The sequence below is a fragment of the Amborella trichopoda genome, chromosome 10 (assembly GCF_054954075.1).
Source record: "Amborella trichopoda isolate Santa Cruz 75 chromosome 10, AtrichopodaSantaCruz75HAP2 v2.0, whole genome shotgun sequence".
NCBI lineage: Eukaryota > Viridiplantae > Streptophyta > Magnoliopsida > Amborellales > Amborellaceae > Amborella > Amborella trichopoda.
The window spans coordinates 34219508-34240201 of NC_142345.1; the positions used below are offsets into that span (position 1 = coordinate 34219508).

The 20694-nt window shown below is 35.2% G+C and overlaps 1 protein-coding gene across 2 annotated transcripts; it reads left to right on the forward strand.

Annotated features, from left to right (window-relative positions):
• Positions 1-563: 563 nt before the first annotated feature.
• Positions 564-12313, forward strand: VTC4 (Inositol monophosphatase family protein). 2 transcript variants are annotated; one of them, XR_016042636.1, is made up of 12 exons: positions 564-703; positions 896-951; positions 1040-1090; positions 1291-1371; positions 1505-1611; positions 1687-1771; positions 8304-8358; positions 8540-9085; positions 11274-11342; positions 11434-11534; positions 11622-11678; positions 11912-12313. XR_016042636.1 is itself a non-coding variant. In XM_006856757.4 (12 exons), the coding sequence occupies exons 1-12, from the start codon at positions 691-693 to the stop codon at positions 12006-12008; spliced, it is 816 nt and encodes a 271-aa protein (XP_006856819.1). In that variant the 5' UTR covers positions 564-690; the 3' UTR covers positions 12009-12313. The 2 variants fall into 2 exon arrangements, 1 of the variants encoding a protein (XP_006856819.1); XM_006856757.4 differs by having other exon boundaries at positions 8540-8583.
• Positions 12314-20694: the final 8381 nt, after the last annotated feature.

Sequence of the window (20694 nt, forward strand, 5' to 3'; positions counted from 1 at the left end):
GGCAACTTACCGACCTACAAAACAGTAAGGTTCTCTTTCAGTAATAAAAAAATCAACGTGCAGACATCATGCAAGCACGAGGAAGCTCTTAAACTAGGTCTGAACACCCACACAAAAGAACTGAAGAAAGCTAATCATAAAATGACTAAAGAGGGAAAGCTCTAATGGAATAGATCGACTCCCTTAAATCAAGGGAACAAGGATTTACACAAATCCTTTGTAAACATCGATTCACGCACAAAGGAGATAGGGTTTTTTAAGATGAGCGCTGAAGGTTTAAACACTCAGGTCATAGAGCCCACATCTACCGTCCGTTCAGGAATATCACGGGCTACAGATATGTACGGGCATGTACACTATTGCGTATGTTAATTTGGGCCCTAAACCCATTTGATAGATGACCGCTGTGTACTCCCTATGGTACACATTTTGTACGAACACAGACTGCGCCGTCTCTTGTGGGGCCCAAAGTTAGAGAGAGAAAAATGAGAGACAGTTAGAGAGAGAAAGGAATAAAGGAGAGAGGGGAGAGCAAGGAGAGAGAGAATATAAATGGGAATATCCGCAGGCCTCGGCATGCTTATAAATGTCCCTGGAAAAGAGCCATCCTAACCCGGGTTTGTGGTGGCTCTCTTCTTTCTCATCCCCCTCCTCTCTCTCTCTCTCTAGCCTAGCTTCCAATTCCAAACAATGGGAGAAAAGGGTACTTTTCTTCAGACGCTTTTGAGAATTGTATCTCTCACCCTGTTCATTGTTTTTCTATTTATCTGGTTTTCACTTGCTATTCGTTCATAGAAACCATCAATCTTTTCTTTGGTATATGTTTCGTGTGATTTTTTTTTATTTTGACAATACTCATTCACATCTAAACTCTGGAATTTGATATTGGAATCAGATGAACTCGACGGGTTTCTCTCAGTTGCTGTTGAAGCTGCAAAGAGGGCTGGAGAGGTGACCTTTCTCTCTCTCTCTCTCGAGCGCGCGCGCGCTGAAGAATGCCATATTTGAACAAAGCTTTATTGTTTTGTACATGTTTCAGATAATTCAGAGAGGATTTTATGAAACTAAGAATGTGGAGCATAAAGGCCAGGTAAATATGTGGATATGGTTTGCTGCGTTATGAATGCAATATTGGGTTGGGTGTTTTTTGTATTCTGAAAAATAACCAGAAGAAACGAGAAAATACTTTTAATGGAATTATGTATTGATAATAGTTAAAAGAAAAAAAGAAAAAAACTGTTTTTTTCTTTTCTGTATTAATAGGATTCAAAAGAACTTTTGACAATGCAGGTTGATCTGGTCACTGAAACTGACAAGGCCTGTGAAGACCTCATATTTAACTATTTGAAACTCCATTACCCAAAACACAAGGTGATAGACTATAATTATCTGGTTTTACTGTTTTAGAAACCTCCCTCCCTCTCTCTCTCTCTCTCTCTCTCTCTCTCTCTCTCTTTCTCTCTCTCTCACACACACACACACACACATCATTCTCTGGTTTCAGTTTATTGGAGAAGAAACTTCAGCAGCTTGTGGTGCCACTGCACCACTTACTGATGAGCCTACCTGGATAGTCGACCCCCTTGATGGAACCACCAATTTTGTCCATGGGTAATTTAATTTAATTTAACTATTCTGTCTTGGTGCTCTGCTATTGTGACATTAACGAATATGAGTGTTTTGTAGTTACCCATTTGTTTGTGTATCCATGGGCCTTACAATTGGCAAGGTTCCTACTGTTGGTGTGGTTTATAATCCAATTCTCAATGAGGTAAGGGTGCTCTACTATGGAAATTTATTGTCAAATCATTGCATTTAAAGAATCGGCCATGTTTTAGCAGTATTTTTTATTCAGGAGAAGTACATGTACTTCATGTGTGTATCGGTAGCAGGACTTAAAGAACTATTGGAGTATTAGACCTTTTGTTTTGTTGCTTGCAGTGTAGAAAAAACCTCATAGCAAGTTGGGAATATTTGCCTGAGTCAACTTGACTAGCTCAGCGAGCAAGTTTCATGAAGTTAAAACTTGGATGTTCTGAGTTTCACTTATATATACTTATCTATGTTGATTTATAAAGTATGTGGTCCTTATCCATTTATAGCTAGGTGATATGACTCAAGTCTATGAGTTGAGTTCCATTCCTGTTACAAACAATTGGTTTTCTTGAATCCTTCACAGTTCAACAAAAAATCGAAAAAATAACTGAGTGTTTCCAAGCTAACTCTCTTTGACTCGGCCAGTTGAGTTGGTTTTGGTAGTGAACAAGTTGGCCAGCAATTTTGAGTTTTTAAACTCTGGTTGGTGGTCACTGATCTTATTTTCTATGAATTACTAAAGCCTTCCACTCATTGATAGCAATTGCATCTTATATATGGCATATTGTACGAAAAAATGTGTATAAATAACCAAAGAGAGTGCAAATAACAGTGTCAGAATGAAAAAATATAATTCATTAAGGATAGCTCATCTCCGTTAAACCCTCTTGGGGTATGTAGCCAGTTTATATGTTTGGCTCCCTAAGAACATGAACAAACATCCGACTTATCAGTAATTATCATTCCTTCAACATGTTTTTGAGCCTCCAAAGTGAAAGGAGTGGCATGAAGAATGAATAGTATCACCTAGGAACTGGCCAAATGGTTATTAACAAACATTCTTGACAGTGATAAAATAACTCTTATTGGGTCTAGAGCTGCAAATGCCAAGCTTGTAAATTGATGATCTTTAACTTCTCTGAGTAGGCCTCAGACCCAAGTAAATTATAGTTAGCTAATCTGATTTCAAGGAAATTGAGCTTCACTTACTCTATCATCTCCTACTCCACCTCATCAAATGTCTTGGACGTGTAGTTTAGTTTCCTCCATTCAGAAACTAATCCGTGTCCTAAAATTCTGGAATTCTCTCCTTGAAAGCTCCTAGAAAAATCATCATGTCATGATCCTCTCTCTAAGCACCATGGCATGGTTACTTGTTTGTGTAAAAACCTTTTGTATTGGTCTCTCCAAATCCCTCAGAAATTTCTAAAAGAAAAATCTTTCTAGGAACCAGGAAAAGTAATGAATTAGCCCAACTCTTTCGTAGTCCTCCCAAAATATGAGAATGTGATAAAGTGCTAAGGCTTCAGTGCTGAAGATGATCAACAATCAACATATTATTGTGGATTGCTAGTCACCCAAGGGCTAAGTATCCATGCAGAGCAAAAGGAAGTCAACAAAAAGACTATCCCAATTTGGACCCTTCTTTTGGCCTCAAAACATGGAAATAAAGCACCCTCTAATCTACCCAAAGGATGACATAACTCTTCGAACTCACCATCCCTCAAATTCCTTCAAAAGCAAGGAAACCATGATACTTTAATCCCTGGTGGCATAAGACATGAACCTTTGGATTAAAACCTCATGAGGCCCGTGAATTCTCTATGCTGAACATCATCCTGAAAATCTAACTCTACTAATTAGCATTAATTCTAAGCCTAAAACTTTGATCTCTTTCCAAACCAAAAGACCATATTTGGCTTATCTGATGTCCTGAACCCTTATCCCATCACATCACTTCCTTCAACATTTTCAAAAGCCCTCTATGTCCTTTGGTCTCTAATTTGTTAGGCCTTGAGAGTTATGCAATGATTTTATAGTCTTGTTGATTTTCAAAGATTACGATTGATATATGAGGCTGAATGGCTATAGTTGACCCCTTGTTTTTCTGCAATATTGTTTGTTGATGAAGTTGTCCATATGTTCAAAATAAGCTTAACTAGGTGCTTGGAAAGTTTTTCTGATAACATCTGGCGTCTATGAAGATCTTGAATCATAGTTTCAAAAAGCGCTAGGCGGGTCCTAGGAGGCATTGGGGGTCCAAGCCGCCCAGCGCCTAGGCAGGCGCCCAGGCCTACTTGAATCCAAAAAGGATTTGACAGTTATATATTTTCTAAAATATAAGAATTAGGTATTTAGGGCACATCAAAATTGAAATTATACTACACATTAGCGCACACTCTATAAGCATAACAATAAGTCCGTCCATAATCTAGATCCAATTAAAACTTAAAATTTACCATTCATAGTTCAATCAAAGTTCAAAGTTTAATAATTATTCAACATTCATCATTCATCATCAGAAAAATTAAGGTCAGTTGCATTGGCATCATCTTCATCGGAATCGCCACCCTCGACATATTGGTCGTCCTCCACTGTCTCTTCTGAATTTGCCTCTTCTTCTTCATATTCCTCCTCCACCCTCATTCTCTGTGTAGAAGATCTAGTGGCCCTAGGAAGGGTCAGCTGATATCCCTGAAGCATCCATGACCATGTCCCATGTCAATCCTTCATGCCCCTCGACCTCATCATCATCAACTAACCACTCCATAGCATTGTCCTTTTTTATCTGATGGGGTCTCTCTTATCTCTCTTAGCAAACCTGACCTTCAAGAATCGATTATACTTGACATAAACTAGGTCATTGAGCCTCTTTGATTCAAGCATGTTCCTCTTTGTATGAATCTAACAAAAATCAAATGAAACTAATTAAAATCTATGGTTCATTTATTATTAATATAATTATACAAATTACCCTTACGACCTTACCCCTTCAAAGTACTCCAATTGCGCTCACAACCGGATGAGGAAGTGGTTAAGTTTAAGATCCGAATGGCCAACTTTTATAACTTTGGAGAACTACACCCATGTTGGCTCCACCAATTTGTTGCAAAGATATAGAATAAAATTATAAATAAATAATAAAATCATAAATAAATAATATAATTATAAAAATGAACTTGAACTTGATAAAGTTGAGAATATTGTTACTACCTGGATCAATTTTTCCTTTGCCTCATCGCCTTTGGACTCCCAAAAGACTTTAATGACTACTTGTAATTTATCAATTCATCAACTCATATAATATCCTGGATATCAAGATCAGGGACTAGCACATCTACTCACTTATTAAATCCAATCATAATTGTGTCATTTGTGTGTATACCCTTGTCAACATAAAAAAAAAGCTGGATTCAAATAATAACCAGCTGCATGCAATAGCCGATGGAGCTGCCTATCCCACTTCTCATCAATAATCTCCCAACAGGCTTATAGCAGTTCTCATCATTATCAAAATTTTGGGCTATCTCTCTTTTACACTTTTCCATAGTCTCATATATATAGCCCATAGAAGGACTTTAACGAGAGGAAAAAATACCTTAAGAGCGCCCTTCACCTCTCGCCAAAAAGCCTTAGAAACGATAATATCTTTCGCCTTCTTCCCAACCTGATCCTTGGACCACTAGCATGCTCTCCAGTCATCCTCAACTACACTTTGTTCGAATGTATGCTATCTAGGCATAAGTAACAGGTTGCAAATCTCGTGACCCCAAGCCTCACAATCTCTTTCTTCTTTGTAAATCTACACATCATGCTGAGGGTGAGATGGTGGCCATAAATGAAATTTGTAACTGACTTTGCCTTCTTCATTGCATCTGATAACTCGGTTAAACCGCTAAGAGCCTCAAGCATGAGGTCTATACAATGTGCTTCACATAGTGTCCAAAAGATTTTAGGATAAGCTATGTGCAACAAATAGTTGCAGCAACATTAGGAGCAGCATTATCTGCGATGATCTGTACAGCAAGATGCTCCCCAACCTCCGTGATTCCTTTCTCTATAACTTGGAATATGTAATGGGCATCATAGATATGATCAGAGGCATCAATAGACCTAAAAAAAACAGTCCCTAAAGGACAATTCATAAGCAAATTCATCGGACTTCTTCTCTTCTTATCACTCCAAGCATCAGTCATAATAGAAACCCCTTATTGAGCCCATGCATCTAGCTTCCTTCATGACACTCACTGCCTTTTTTAAAAGAGGTTATGAAAGCTCATATGAGGTTGGGGGTTTCATCCAGGTCCAAATTGGCCAATTGCCTCTACCGCGGCATAGAAGCTGCTTAAGCGAGCCGTATTGAAAGAAATGCCCGCCTCATAAAACTATGTAGCAAGATAATAAGCAACTTTATCTATCTCTTCCTTCTTCATTCTATTTTCAATGGTGGTTTGCTTCTTTGTTTTCTCTCCTGCAACCTCAGGGTCAGGCCGAGGCAAAAAACTATCCATAGGGCCTCTAACCCGAGGCTTCGTATTCTCAGAACCAGAACCAAAAGCAATTACAACTCCCTTTCCCTTTCCCCTAATAATGGATTGTTCTACCTCTTGACATCGCTCCCCAATCCCATCCTCATCACTATCATCATCATCATAATTGACCCGAACCCCAGACCTAATCTTTGCTATGGAGGCAAATCTCTCATCTTTTTTCATTTTTACCATATTCAAAAAATTGATTATTTCCTCTTTAACAGCATCAGGAGTCTATTTACATGGGGCAACATCCCCCTGAGACCGGCAAGATGTTTCTTGAACCGGTTTATGTCCCCTTTTATATCCTTCTCACAAAACTTGCATCTTATGCAATTTTTATCATTAGTATCTGAATTGTAGCCATATTTCCAATCGGGATCACGACTCTTAGTAGATCTCGAAGAAGGCATCTCAAAATAATGCAATTTATACAAGCAATAAAAAAAAATCACTTACTTTGAGTTTGATTGCTCAATCTCCAAACTTCCACCTCAAAGATGCTTCTAAGGACTCAAAATCTTCTAAAAACCCCCCAATAGATTTATAAAACATCAAAAATTAAATCTAATATCAATGGGTGATGTTTTGATCAAATTCTCATAACTTTGATAAACCCGTCGATCCTAAAGAAATCACCAAAAAACTAGTATTTTGGGGGCTTTCTCTCTCTAAATTGGATTCCAATACATTGTAGGTTTCAAATGGACCTAAAACATCCATTTTTGCTCTTTAGTATAAAAAAAAACAAAAAATGCCCCATTCAAAACTGTTTTCCACCTCTGGGCGGGGCGCAGTCCCTGGGCCGCCGCCCAAGTCTGAGCACTAGGCGGTTTCCTGAGCGCCCAGGGATGGCTGCTTTTTTAGGGCGCCTAGGCGCCCAAATCCGCCCAGGCGCTGGGCAGTCCGCTTTATGGAACACTGTCTTGAATTACCTTTTCTTATGAGGTAAATATATCATGCATATTCTTCTTCTTGTTGAACTTGGTTGTCCTAGTTGGCTTTTACTAGACTCGGATTGGCTTGACCTATAGGTCCAAACTGTCTGATTGTTGTCAATTCAATTATGAGATATTTTTCAAATGATATTTTGTATGGAAAATAATGGTCACAATATTGTTTTGCTTAGAAACCAAGAAAATAAACTTTGTCAAATGGACCAATTACAAATTTCACTAATTTTGCTTTAAAAGAATCGCAGAATAATAGACTTTTGGATAAAATGTAAATAAGACTATATTTATATATATATATATATATATATATATATATATATATATAGGAAAAAGATGAGATTAGCCCACTAGCTCATATGAACATATGAGCCCAACGGCCCAGATTGAATCTGGGCCGATCTGACGATCACAGATGTCCGATAGTGCCTGAATTTTATTTTAATTGTTTTACAAATCCAAATCACTTGAAATTTTAGGTGCGTGTTCTTCTCATTAAGGCGCACTCGTAAAAAATAAAATGACCAAAATACCCCCCAAAACTTTTCAGGGGTATTTTGGTCAATTTGTTTTATGTAAAATATTTTTTTGATATTTTTCGAAGATTCACTTATTTTTGATGAACACACGCTTAAAATTTCAAGTGATTTGGATTTGTAGAAAAAAAACTAAAATTCAAACACTACCAGACATCTGTGATCGTCAGATCGGCCCAGATTCAATCTGGGCCGTTGGGCTCATATGTTCATATGAGCTAGTGGGCTAATCCCATCTTTTCCCATATATATATATATATATATATGTATGTCATTATTTTAAATCCACAAATATTAGCACAATGTCTATGGGACTCGAGTGCTATACATTTAGTTTACTGGACAAGAACTTGAATTGCTTGAGCTACTAGGAACATGATATTGACCTTCCCTTTGACGAACTTACATTAAGTTTCTCGTACCCATTCTGTGAATGAGTGTAAGCGTGCAAGCATGAGCACATGTTGGTGTGTGTGCAATAACATTTCTATAGTAATTCAGTTTCAACATTTTATTAAATAGTTTGTAATGGTTATAAAACCATTAGTGATAATCTGTATCACGTAGTGAATACCGATTGTACTCATTTTAACAATGTGTGCGCATTGGACATTTTGGAGAATCTCCAATAAAAAGCTTTGAGAGATTAACTTGAATCATTTCTCATACCCTCATGCCATGTGCAGCTTTTTACTGCTATCAAGGGACAAGGAGCCTTTCTGAATGACCTTCCTATAAAAGGTCTGAAGGTTATATTTGTTTTTATGCCAGAATTGCTTAATATATTATTTTCTTAGTATTATGCATCAAAAAAGAAAAGAATTACAATAAATTAGGTGTGTCCTAGATGTTTTGTTCAATTAATTTCATATGTACTTCCATGATATCCTTCTTCACATCTCATGGTTTTAACATGTGACAGCATCATCTCAAACTGAACTGGTGAAGTCACTACTTGCAACTGAGGTAAGTTGGTGACCCTTACATCATCCATGTTGCAAATTACAATGATGATTTTATTTTTCTATTGCACATTTGCTGCTCTTGTTTCCCATATTGTTTATCACTCTATCGTCCATGAAGTCCCAATCAATAGTTTCTTTATGTAGTCATTGTTAAGGATAAAAAAGGATATGAAATTAACCATGGCAAAAGGTGTATCACATGAAGGTATTAGGTTAAAGTTTTTGAGCTGTAACTATTTCTAGACATTGAAACAGCTAGAGTTCTTTTAGGTGATCATCCTGTCAATTATCATGTGGATTGTATACTAATAATACCTTTTTCTTTTGGTATAAGGAGGGTCTCAATCACCCATAGCTGTTAGATGTGAGATATGATGGCTTGGGGTGTGGTGTAAAGTTCAAAAACCTCTCTCTTGGACTTTGAACACAGTTAATGGCACATCCCCAACGGCCTAATTTTGCATCCAACAGCCAAAATTGATTCGGACCTCCTTGTACTGAAGGTAAATGATCTTATTGTACGCTTTTCTTTATCATATATGAAATATGCTTATTTCTAATCAATAGGGATTGGATACTAATTGGTATATATTATAGAGAGAAAATATAATGTTTAGTTAGTAAAGAGTAATATAATGTTGTCACTTGAAAAGAATGGAGAAACATAAAAGGTATATTAATAGTATCCAGAAAATGCAAGCTCAAGCCCTTGATATTTTTGTGAACCCTCTAGGAAATTCAACCATTTCTCAGCTTGAATCTTGTTCAATCCATAAAGATGCCAGCATGTTGGCAGAAATTCCTTAATGTGTGTCTCTTTTTATCCACTAGCATTAGTTAATGGAATGATGAAGCAATTGGTAGTCAACAATCAGAAAAGTAATAAAGCAACTGGCAGAGTAATACATGATATACTCTCAATATTTAACACATTGCATTATGCTTAGTTACATACGGGTCAACTATAGTTGTTGGAAATGCCTGTGATTCCGAATCGTTTTAGGAATTGGAATCGCCTGTTTCAGATGTTTCCTAAACTTGGAATCGTTGTCTGTATGATTCGGAATTACGAATCGTGATTCACACTATATCGGAATCGCGTTTCAATAAAATAGGAATCGTGTTTCCTATTTGTAAGAATCGATGTCCCTTCATGTTGGAATCGAGTTTCATACCTATTTGGTTCGCACCTGACCTCACATAGTTCAGTGGATTCTGGAATCGTGATCCGATGAGATTGGAATCGTGATTCCTAAAAATATAGAATCGTGATTCCTAAAATTCTGGAGTCGTTGTCCCCATCAACTCGAAATCAAGATTCTCACCATTCAGGTATCGAGATTTTCCCATACTGGAGTTGCGCACCAATCCCCTTCAGTATATAAGAGAAGCATTCAGAAGATTAAATTTTATCAACTATTACAAGATTGAATTTTGGTCTGTATGTATTTAGTCCAAATACCAATGTCAACCTTTATGATATCTTTGTCAATAATCTCATACAATGGACTCGGTCTACCAACAACCCTTCGCCTACAAGGCCTGGAGCTGGTCTACGGCATACAACTAGTGAGAACAAGGACGAGGTCCCTCTATCTCCTTTCCTTGAATTATAAAATAAGTAGATGACATAGAAATTCTTCTTTGTTAGATGTAGTTTTGACTTTTGAAAATTGCGTTATTCAATTTTAAGTCAATTTCTGATATTTAATGATTAATTTAACCTAAAACACAATAGGGCACTTCGCTCATATTCTTATCTTCTTATTCTACTTTTAAAAAAGCAGTGGTAGCATATCTTGGTACCCATCATATCTTAAACAATATTACATTAGTACCCACATCATTTACAAAAAATTATTAAATTTGAAGTAACAAATTTTTTAAATAATATTTATACGTGGTAAGAGTTGTTAAAAAGTAATATGGAATTCGAATACAAGGATAGAAATTAGAAAACAAGAAAATAAAAAATTTCACATATTCTCCAAATTTAAAACTTTGATTTTAATGCCTTGTGCAACAACTTCAGATTCGCAATTCCTAAAAATTTGGAATCAATGTTTTGCACAAGCAGAATCACATTGTTGTGTAGCTAAGAATCACAAAGTCTGCGATGTTGAATCTTGATTCCAGGTTTTCAGGAACCGAGATTCATAAACTAAATTGAATCGTATTTTGAGAAACTTGGAAAGATTCCTTTCTTTCATAATCGAGTTTCGTCCTGGGAAACACAGAATCGCTACCCTATTGGGCGATTCGGGTAACTATAGGTTCAACCAGCTACTATTTTCATGTTAATAAACTCTACTTTTTATGAAGATTATGAATACTGTTAAACTAGTTTTCTAACTCTGATCATTTTAACTAATCAGAGCAAACCATATGTACTCACTCTTATGTCCACACAAATTTTACAATATATCATTTACAGCACATGCTTAGCTTTTGTCTTATCCCATTATGATGGTCATTTTCTTTACATCCATATTCCCCCATCAATTTTACCACGAACTACTGCAAAGAATTATTCTTACATGTTCAAACCTGCGTACTTTTCCATATTCTCATTTTTAGCCATGACGTTTTAAAAGTTGATGGAGAGCAGATGATTCTTTCATAAATTTAACTGAACTCGACACATTTGAGCATGAGCAACATATACATTGCCTTATCTTAAAAATCAAACAGGTTGGGACAAAGCGGGACCAGTCAAATGTGGATGCCACTACAAATAGGATTAAGAGCCTTCTTTTCAAGGTAATAGAGCTTTAGAAATTGAGCTTATTTTTAAGGACTGATTGAGCTTATTTTTAAGGACTGAGACCTGATGATGTTTCTCGGTTTATAGGTGAGATCCTTGAGGATGAGTGGTTCCTGTGCTTTGAACCTTTGTGGAGTTGCACGTGGAAGGCTTGATATGTGCTATGAGATTGGATTCGGAGGCCCTTGGTAAGGTTGTGTGTGAAATAAACTTACTTAGAACTTGAATTGCATCAACTTAATTGATGTTTATGAGCTTCTGTGTTAATATCTCAGGGATGTGGCTGCTGGTGCTGTGATCGTTGCAGAAGCAGGCGGTTGTGTTTTTGACCCGTGAGTCTCTCTCTCACATATACACACACAAACACACACACATGCACATGAGCACACGTGTAGAGATTCTTTTTCATAGCATGTGTTCTCTCTTTCTATCTCTCTCTCTATCACCCACAGAAACACAGGAGCAGAGATACACATTTAGAGATTGTCTCTTTCATAGCATTTACTATTTTCTAATACATGTTTGAAATTGGTTGAAAATACTTACATTTTGGGGTGCGTGACAGATCTGGAAATGAATTTGATATCATGTCTCAGAGAGTTGCTGCCTCTAATGCTCATGTCAGGGATGCATTCATCAGTGCACTAAGGGAAGCCATGTAATTCAGCCCACTTCAACTTATGGGGTTTCAGTTAATTTTTATTTTTTTTTCTTTTTTTTTCATATATTTGCCCACAGCTCTAGAAACATTTGCAGTAAGGTTCCAGATCATTGTGCCTGAAAACCTGCAAATTAAGCGGTAAAAATAATTTGAAAAGTGGCTTTGAAGTTGCTGCTGAGATATGACATGCTACTTTTTTTAGTGATCATTTTTTCCTTTTTCTTCCCCCTGTTGGAAGGGGGGAGATGGATTTAAGGACTTTGCTTCATTTACAGGAAATGTCAACAATAGATTACGATTTGCTTATTCCTGACTTTTGATTGCATGAGAAATGAAGGGCATGATTGAATATTCAAAGACTAATTAAATATAATTTTATAAAAAGATAAACAATGTGATTACTAACAGTGAAAACAATTTTTGGAAATATCATTAAAATGGTCAAATCAATTCAAAATAAATGAAGAAGTTAGCTAAATGGAAATTCTATCAATGATGTCGTTACTTTTTTTAAATTTCCATTTAGATACTCTCTCAAGAATTTTGTTAAGAATCTCCAAATTATTGTTGTTCCAAGTTTGTAAGCTTGAATAAAGGCGTTTTGATTATTTAAACCACTTAGGTAAGGACACGGTTTCTATGTGTCCATGTAGAAATGAGTCACCTCTTAAAAATTTATTTTTGAGATGGATTTTTTGACTTAATTTTTAAGGACTTGTAGTCTCTAATATGAAGATCATGAATATGAAAAATTAAAAATAATAAATCTATTAAAAAAATATTTGGACTGCTAGTTTCAATGGTTTTTAGATGGACCACCTATTTGCATCTACCTATGGATGCTTTATACTTTGGAATTGAATGGTATATTGTAGAAATGTGGTTATGCCCACATGAAGCAGTTTTTGGTTATGCCCTCATGAAACAGTTTTTCCTTTAGTAAAGACCCCATCTTGTTATGAGATCAAATCCAAAACTTGTTTTTTTTTTTAAAAAATGATGCTCCAAGTTTGGAATCTAGAGCAAGTGGAAACATTCTGGTAAGTTGTCTACTTACGTTCACCAAAGCCAAAGGGGCATTTTGGTTATTTACGAATTGTTTAAACTAAATGACTTAAATATCCCATCTTCTTTTGATATAAAACACAACTTGTTTTTTTATTAAAACTCATGCTCCATGTTTGGAACTTAGAGCAGGTGGAAATATTTTGATAAGGTGGCCACTTAATTCATCCAAACCAAAAGATGTCAATACCTATACTTATTTTTTCTATTTATAGTAGAAATAGAATTCAAGATGTCATATTGTGGCACCGTGACCGCTTTGTTTTAGCATATTTCTAACCTTAAACAAGTAGGAGTTATAACTTAAAGGGAAAAGTTTATATAAGGTTGTAACCTTAAAATGTAGAATCATAGATGCACTTCAAAAATTTATCGAAAATGTTGTTTTAATGTTGAAAAAACTGTTTAATCGATCATCTCGACATCGAGATATATGAATATGAAAAAAAAAACAAGTTTTGAATCTCGAAAGTAGTGCATCTTACAACACACATTATCTAGACTGTCCATTTTCAAGATTTTCATATATTTATAGATTTATTTGATTTTAACCATTTTTGGAATTTAAAATTTTCTAATTAGACATGAAAATAGATTTTAAGATAATACTAAGAATTTTTTACAATAAAATTACATGTTATGATAAAATTTTAAGGTGCGCCTTAATTGGATTGTGTAACGTTGCAACCTTATAGAAACCGCACCCTAACTTAAATGACTAAATTGCCAAATTCCCTCACCTCTTCAAAATTCCAAATTTAGAGTAGGGGCAGTTTTGGCATTTTATTATGTAATAGTTGAGGAGGTATCAAAGTGAAATAATTTCAAAAAGCAACAAACTTCGTTGATAAATTAGTTGTTTTAATCATCTCAATGATTGTGTCAGCGTATTTGACCATTTTGTTGGTATTTTACTTGATATAATGGTGCTTACAAGCAATGTCGTCAAATTCGTTTAGCTTCGGCTAAAGAGGTTGAAGCCTTCGGATTTTAGGCTGAGACCAAAGCTCAGCGAACCATGGTGGTGTCACTTCAACCAGATTTTGGTATGCTTCGAGTAAATTCGGTCAAAGCTTTGGCCTCTTGTCCTAAGCAAAGAAATATCCATATAAAAATTATTTTTATTTTTTTGAATTTTTTATTTTTTATTATTTTATATACTTTTACAAAATTTCTCATTTATTTATATTAAATTTTAGAAAATACCGAAGCCTTTCTTCGAATTCGCCGAAATCCGAATTATTTCATTTTTCTCACCAAACCAAAGAAGACTCCGAAGCGAAACCGAGTCACTTATAATTATTATTATTATTATTATTTTTGGTCATATTTTAATAGGGATGATAGACCTATATTTTTAAATAGTTAATGGTTTTTTAGGCCATCAATGGGATTGGAAGGCACAACGTACAGCTAAAATATGAGGTGTGCTACCAATGACCTCGGCCCCTTCCTTGACTCAACTACTCAGGAAGAAAACGTTAATTTCATTATTAACCAAGTTCGAGTTTTGAGCAGGTGTCAAGTATGAAATACAAGTTATTTTAGTAGTATCGGAAACCTTTTAATAAAATCTATCCATATTTGATAACAAATCATCATAGTAAAATCATGTGCTGGTTGTGGCTAAACTATTTCAAGTTTTAATTTGAATATTTTAAAGCTTATAGGCATTTGATGAGGATGTAAGACTAACAAAAACCTCATCATCGGAGCATTTTTCTAATTATTTAGGGTTGGCGATATGAATTTTGATTCGTCATCCTATTCTATGAAGACGCGTTAATGCTAACAGCAAAAGTTCCACCACATATTACAATTGTTTATTGTTCAAGCGCTTGTACAATTTGTACAAATTAGCCCGGGGGAGTAATCAATTAATCCTACAAGCGTCTAAACTAGTCCTAGTTTTTGTGTAAGCCTTGATGTAGCAAAAATGGTAGGAGCCCTGCAATTTGCATCATTTAATATAATTGGATATTGCATATTATACCAAAAATAGAAATCGAAGAGTTTTGGGTGTGATCAACACTATTCAATTACATTAGGCAATACGAATCTCAGATTTAAATGTTACAATAATATGTACAGGGCGTTGATACACCAAACATATTTTTTAGGAAAAATTTTGTATAGAACTCTAATTCCTCGTATTATTTTATGGTAGGCCCTCTTTCTATTTTTCTTTCAAGTGGCATAAAAAAACCCCTAAAGATTTCACCATACCACTTCATCTCTTATCCCTTTCTTTTATTGACTTTTGATTATAAAAATTAGTCCGAACAAATATTTTTATACCATTTCAACTTAAAAACCTTTTTAAAGCGTGAAAAGGAAAATAGATAAGAGATGAGGGGGTCCAGTGAAATCCTTAGGGATTTCCTTATACCGCTTGAAAGAAAAACAGAAAGAGGGTCTACCATAAAATAATATGAAAAATTAAAGTTCTATATGAAATTTTTCCTATTTTTTATAAAAAAAATAAAACATTTCAAGTGCTATGCTAAACTGCATGAATAATAAATAGCCCAGCACAACTTTTAATAAGAACACCCCTTCTCATCCAAATCTCGGACCCATACCCACCAACTTCTCTCTAACAGAGATGATAGGAAATGTGGGTTCATGTACTAAAAGTGATTGCAAAAATTGGACCACTATCTATAAATTTAGAGGTCCACATGCACTCTGTTAGCTAAGTTACCAAATAATCAATGTTTGATGGGATTTTAATAATGTGCCCTTTAGAATCAAAGCCTATTTGGGGTACTAAAAGTTATATTATGAAGGCAGTGATTTCATGCAACGGCCTATATTTGGCTGTTTGGACAACAACTAAGCAACTGATGTATTTGGGAAGGATGAAGTTTCTATAATCTAGGATCTATGAAAATAAAATAAAGTCTCACCTCAAATTTTTGTCTGGAAAGCACCTTCGGCAATGAAAATTTCTATGATGGCTTTATAATCAATTTTCAACAACAACAATAAAATTTGAAATTAAAAAAATGGTGCAAATATTGTAGATCTTTAAACACTTATTTTTAGGGTGAAATGGAGGGCCTAAATAATTTGTTGCAATATACAATATTTTTAGAGTTTTAAATCCTTTTTTTTTTCCAAACATAATGTTCAAGTCAAGATTATTGATATAAAGGTTTTTCAATACTTGAATTGCAATTTTAATGAGTTATGAGGTGACACTTTATTTATTTTGATAGGGCTGCAGCCCTATCAAACCATTTGCCACATGGGAATTCTGCAACCAAATGATGGCATTTTATAATTTAGGTCCCGTTTCGGGGTCCTAATTATTGAAGTTAGAAATAGAACCCTCTTGAAGTTGCACCCAAATAAGTGGAGTACCACTATCCGTGGGGTCCTTTCTAGAATGAAACCCCACTTATCCGTAATATGCTGCCAATCGTAGGGTATTCGGCGTGGTGACAAGAAAGAGCTTTTTTTTTTTCTTTTTTAAGGGGCAGTTTGTATAGAGCCGAGGCTCTAAACAATCGAAGTGAAGCTCATCTTTAAATAGTGGCAAGAAATATGATTTCAATATCGGAAATCTTTGTGATAGCCTTAAAATATAATTTCATCTTTAATTATAAATTTAAACCTTGAAAAAAATGCAGATCGAGCAAATATGTGAAAAATTAAAAATCTTGAAAATTGACGGTCCAAAAATGCACTATAAGATGCATTATTTTCAATACTTGACATCCATTTTTTTCTCATGTTCATGCATCTTGATATCGAGATGATGAATATGAGGATATTTGGGCATCAAAACAACCTCTTTTAGTGAAATTTTTGAAGTAGGCTGTAATTTGAATTTTTAGAGCCGCTGCTCTATAGGAATTTTTTCCTTTTTTCAATCGGTATTTTCATTAGATAAAGGAGCAAAGCTCCAAAGGTCTAATAGAAAATACATAAGAAGAAATAGAAGAATATAAGCACTACTGCCTAGTAGAAAAAAAATATTGCCACCATAAAAGATAGAAAAGTATATATTGTATTTAATAAGATAAAAAAATACATATTGCAATTGTATTATCATTATATATACAATAAAAAAACCACCACTACGAAACACATTTTTCTTGTCAAAAGTTCTTTATGGTATCAGAGTAAAACTGATCGTCCTAAGCCGTTCTCTCGCTTCTCCTCTCTAAAACTCACGCGTCACCAAGCCTTCCACGCTACTACTGTTCCTATTAGCACCCAACGAGATGCACTGAGGCTACAGCTCCCTTGCAAGAACCACAAAGGTTAACAACTCTCTCCTCCTTTATATGCAAATACAAATTTGAGCTTCATGTTGATGTTTTCCATTTTGTTTTATTTTGCCCATTATTTACTCAAATTTTAACCCCATCGCCCCTTTATCTCTCTTCGTATTAAAATTTTCTCTCTTCCCATGTTCTAATAGTTAAAGCCTCTAGAAGTTTTGTCTAAAATCTCAGTAGTTTTGTCGTGACACATGTACACCTCAAGTAGCTCTTATCCCAATGGAAGGCTCCTCTTCATCAAATGAAGTACCTTTATCCCTTCACCTTTAATATAGAAAATTTTGTGTGTATATTAAATTGATATAAAATAATTACCTATTATGGGACCCTTTCATTAAGAGTGGGGAACTTTTTGAATTCATTAATCGTAATTGCCCTACATCAAGTCAAAAGATTTCATCTATTGATGATAATAGTGAAATCGAAAACCCAGATTATAAATCATAGCTAAAATCCGACCGGCTTCTTAAAGCCTAGATCACATGGATATTATCAAAAAAATGTCTTAGTCTTGTTGTTAGCCTCAAGACTTCTCTAGAAGTTTGGAAATGCTTGAAGAATGATTATGTAGGTAATTCTCAAGCTAGGGAGTTCCAACTCACCCAGCAACTCTAACTCTGCAAGAAATGGAATTCAACCCTATCAGAATACCTATGCAAATTCAATAATATTTGTGATGATTTGGTTGCTATTGGAAAACCTGTAATATATGAAAATAAGGTATTTTGGCTTCTTAATGAACTTGGTCCAGAATATGAAAGTTTTACTACCACTATACTGAAGCCTCTGATTTCTTCATATTATGAAAATATATCTCTTCTTCAAAGCCATGAGAATAGAAATCAGTCTTATATCTCTCACAAATACTCATATCCAAATCAAAATATGACCTTTGTTGGACAACAAAAAAAATTTGGACTCAATAGAGGTAACCGGAATTACACAGGAAGAGGAAGAAACAACTTTTGTGGTCAACAGTTCTTCAACTCTCAAGGACGTGGTTTTGTTCAAACTAGCTAGATCAGTAATGCAGGTCATGGGGTGACCCAAAAAAATCAAGAAAGTAGTGGTACACTTCCTATGCGACACATAGATTGCGACTTCCAACAAGATTCCAATATACAACAATAGACTCAGACATGTAGAGAAAAGTGTCAAGTTTGTCGGAAACTTGGAGGTACTGCTTTGAAGTGTTGGCATAGCTTCAACCACACGTACCAAGTAAAAGATATTCCTCACGCCCTTGCTGCAATGACTATAGCTGATTTACAAGACTCAAAATGGTTTCCGGATACAGGTGCCTCCACTCATATGACAGGAGATCCATGTAAGTTGCAAAATCTTTGTCCCTTTAGAGGCACATATATAGTTATGGTTGGGAATGGTGAACAATTAATTATTTCACATATTGGTGATGTAAATATTGATATTGGATCTAGAAAATTCAATGTTTCTAATGTTCTTTTGGTGTCTGAAATGAAAAAGAACTTGTTGTCTGTTAGTCAATTTACAACAGATTTCTCTTGTATTTTTTACTTCTCATCAAATGATTTTCTGATTAAGGAAATGAGTACATGGAGAATCTAGCCAGTGGGAGCAGAAAAGGAGGATTGTATGTCCTTAAAGAAGTGAGACAATCTTTATTCTCTAATCGAAATAAAAGAACGCCAGAAGATGTGTGGCATCAACGTCTTGGACATCCTCAAAATAAAGTTGTTCGTTACTTAGAATCTAAATAGTTAATTAATGTTGATGCATGGAATAAAATCTCATTTTGTTTGTACTAGTTGTCAGATGGGAAAAAGTTGTAAGCTTCCCGTTAGTCGTGTTTATAAAACCTCTTACTGAACCTCTTTTTAAGATTCATTCAGATTTATAGGGCTCTGCTCCAATTTTATCTAATCAAAGTTATCGATTTTATGTGGTGTTTGTTGATGATAACATTCGTTATACTTGGATTTATCCTTTGAAATGAAAATCTGAATTTTTCGCTCCATTTGTGAAATTTCATCGTAGGTTGAAAGGAGATTTAATAAAAGAATTCGAGTTTCTCAATGTGATGGAGGTGGTAAATTGGCTAAGAAAGAATTTATTGATCATCTTAATGACAATGGTATCATGCGACAATTATCATATCCGGGAACCCCTGAGCAAAATGGAATAACTGAAAGGAAACATAGAAATATTGTAGAATTGGGCCTTACAAATGATGTTTCATGCAGAAATTCCTAAACGTTTTTGGGTTGAAGCCTTTCATACACCAGTATTTATTATCAATATAATTCCCTCTACCAATTTAAAAATGAATTCATCATACTCATTATTGTTTGGACGCTTACCAGATTACTCATCACTTCGAGTATTGGGTTCTCGGTATTTTTCATATCTTCGAGATTATGCCACAAATAAATTTAGTCATCATTCACTTCCATAATATTCTTGGGCTATAGTATTCAACATAATGGGCTACATATGTCTACATCCACCCACAAGATGAATCTATATCTCCAGACATATTGTATCCGATGAAAATATATATCCTTATGCTAAGTCCAATTCTTTATTTGATAGTACTTAGGTTCAAGGGGAGCTATCCACCTATACAGAATGGTCAGAGTGTTATGAACCTGATATACATATTCATTCATCTTCTGATTCAATAATTCCACATAAACCACCCATACGGGACGCCCTTGATGTATTTGGTCCCCCTGGTCCTACTTTGCCCAACACCAGTGATAGCTCTCCAACTTCTCTTATAGAGGAAGATGTTACCACTGAAACACCAATCCAAGATGTCGATGATGATGCAACACACTCTCAAGAAACAAACCAACTATTTTCTTACCAGCCTCTGAGCATTCTCAAGATGGTACTCGAAGACCTCAAGTTCTCCCATCCATGACAGCAATATCAAGTGCTCATACTTTTAAAATTGTCCTTTCTGAATCTAAAACCATTAAGTCAGCCTTAGGTCATCCAGGTTGGCATCGTGAGATGGAAGAGGAAATTGAAGACCTCCATTTTAATTCAACTTGGGAGGTAATTCCACGTCTTTCAAGTATAAATGTTGTTGGCTGTCATTGGGTTTATAAGACTAAATTAAAGTAGAGAGACTTAATTTCAGACTAGTTGCTAAAGGATATAATCAGGTTGCTGAAATTGATTTCTCTGAAACATTTAGTCTTATTATTAAATCTGTTAGTATTCGGATTGTGCTCACCCTAGCTATTGTGCGCCACTGGCCTATCAGATAACTTGATGTGAAAAATGTTTTCCTACATGGCTTTCTTAAGGAACCTGTATTTATGGAGCAACCTCCTGGATTTG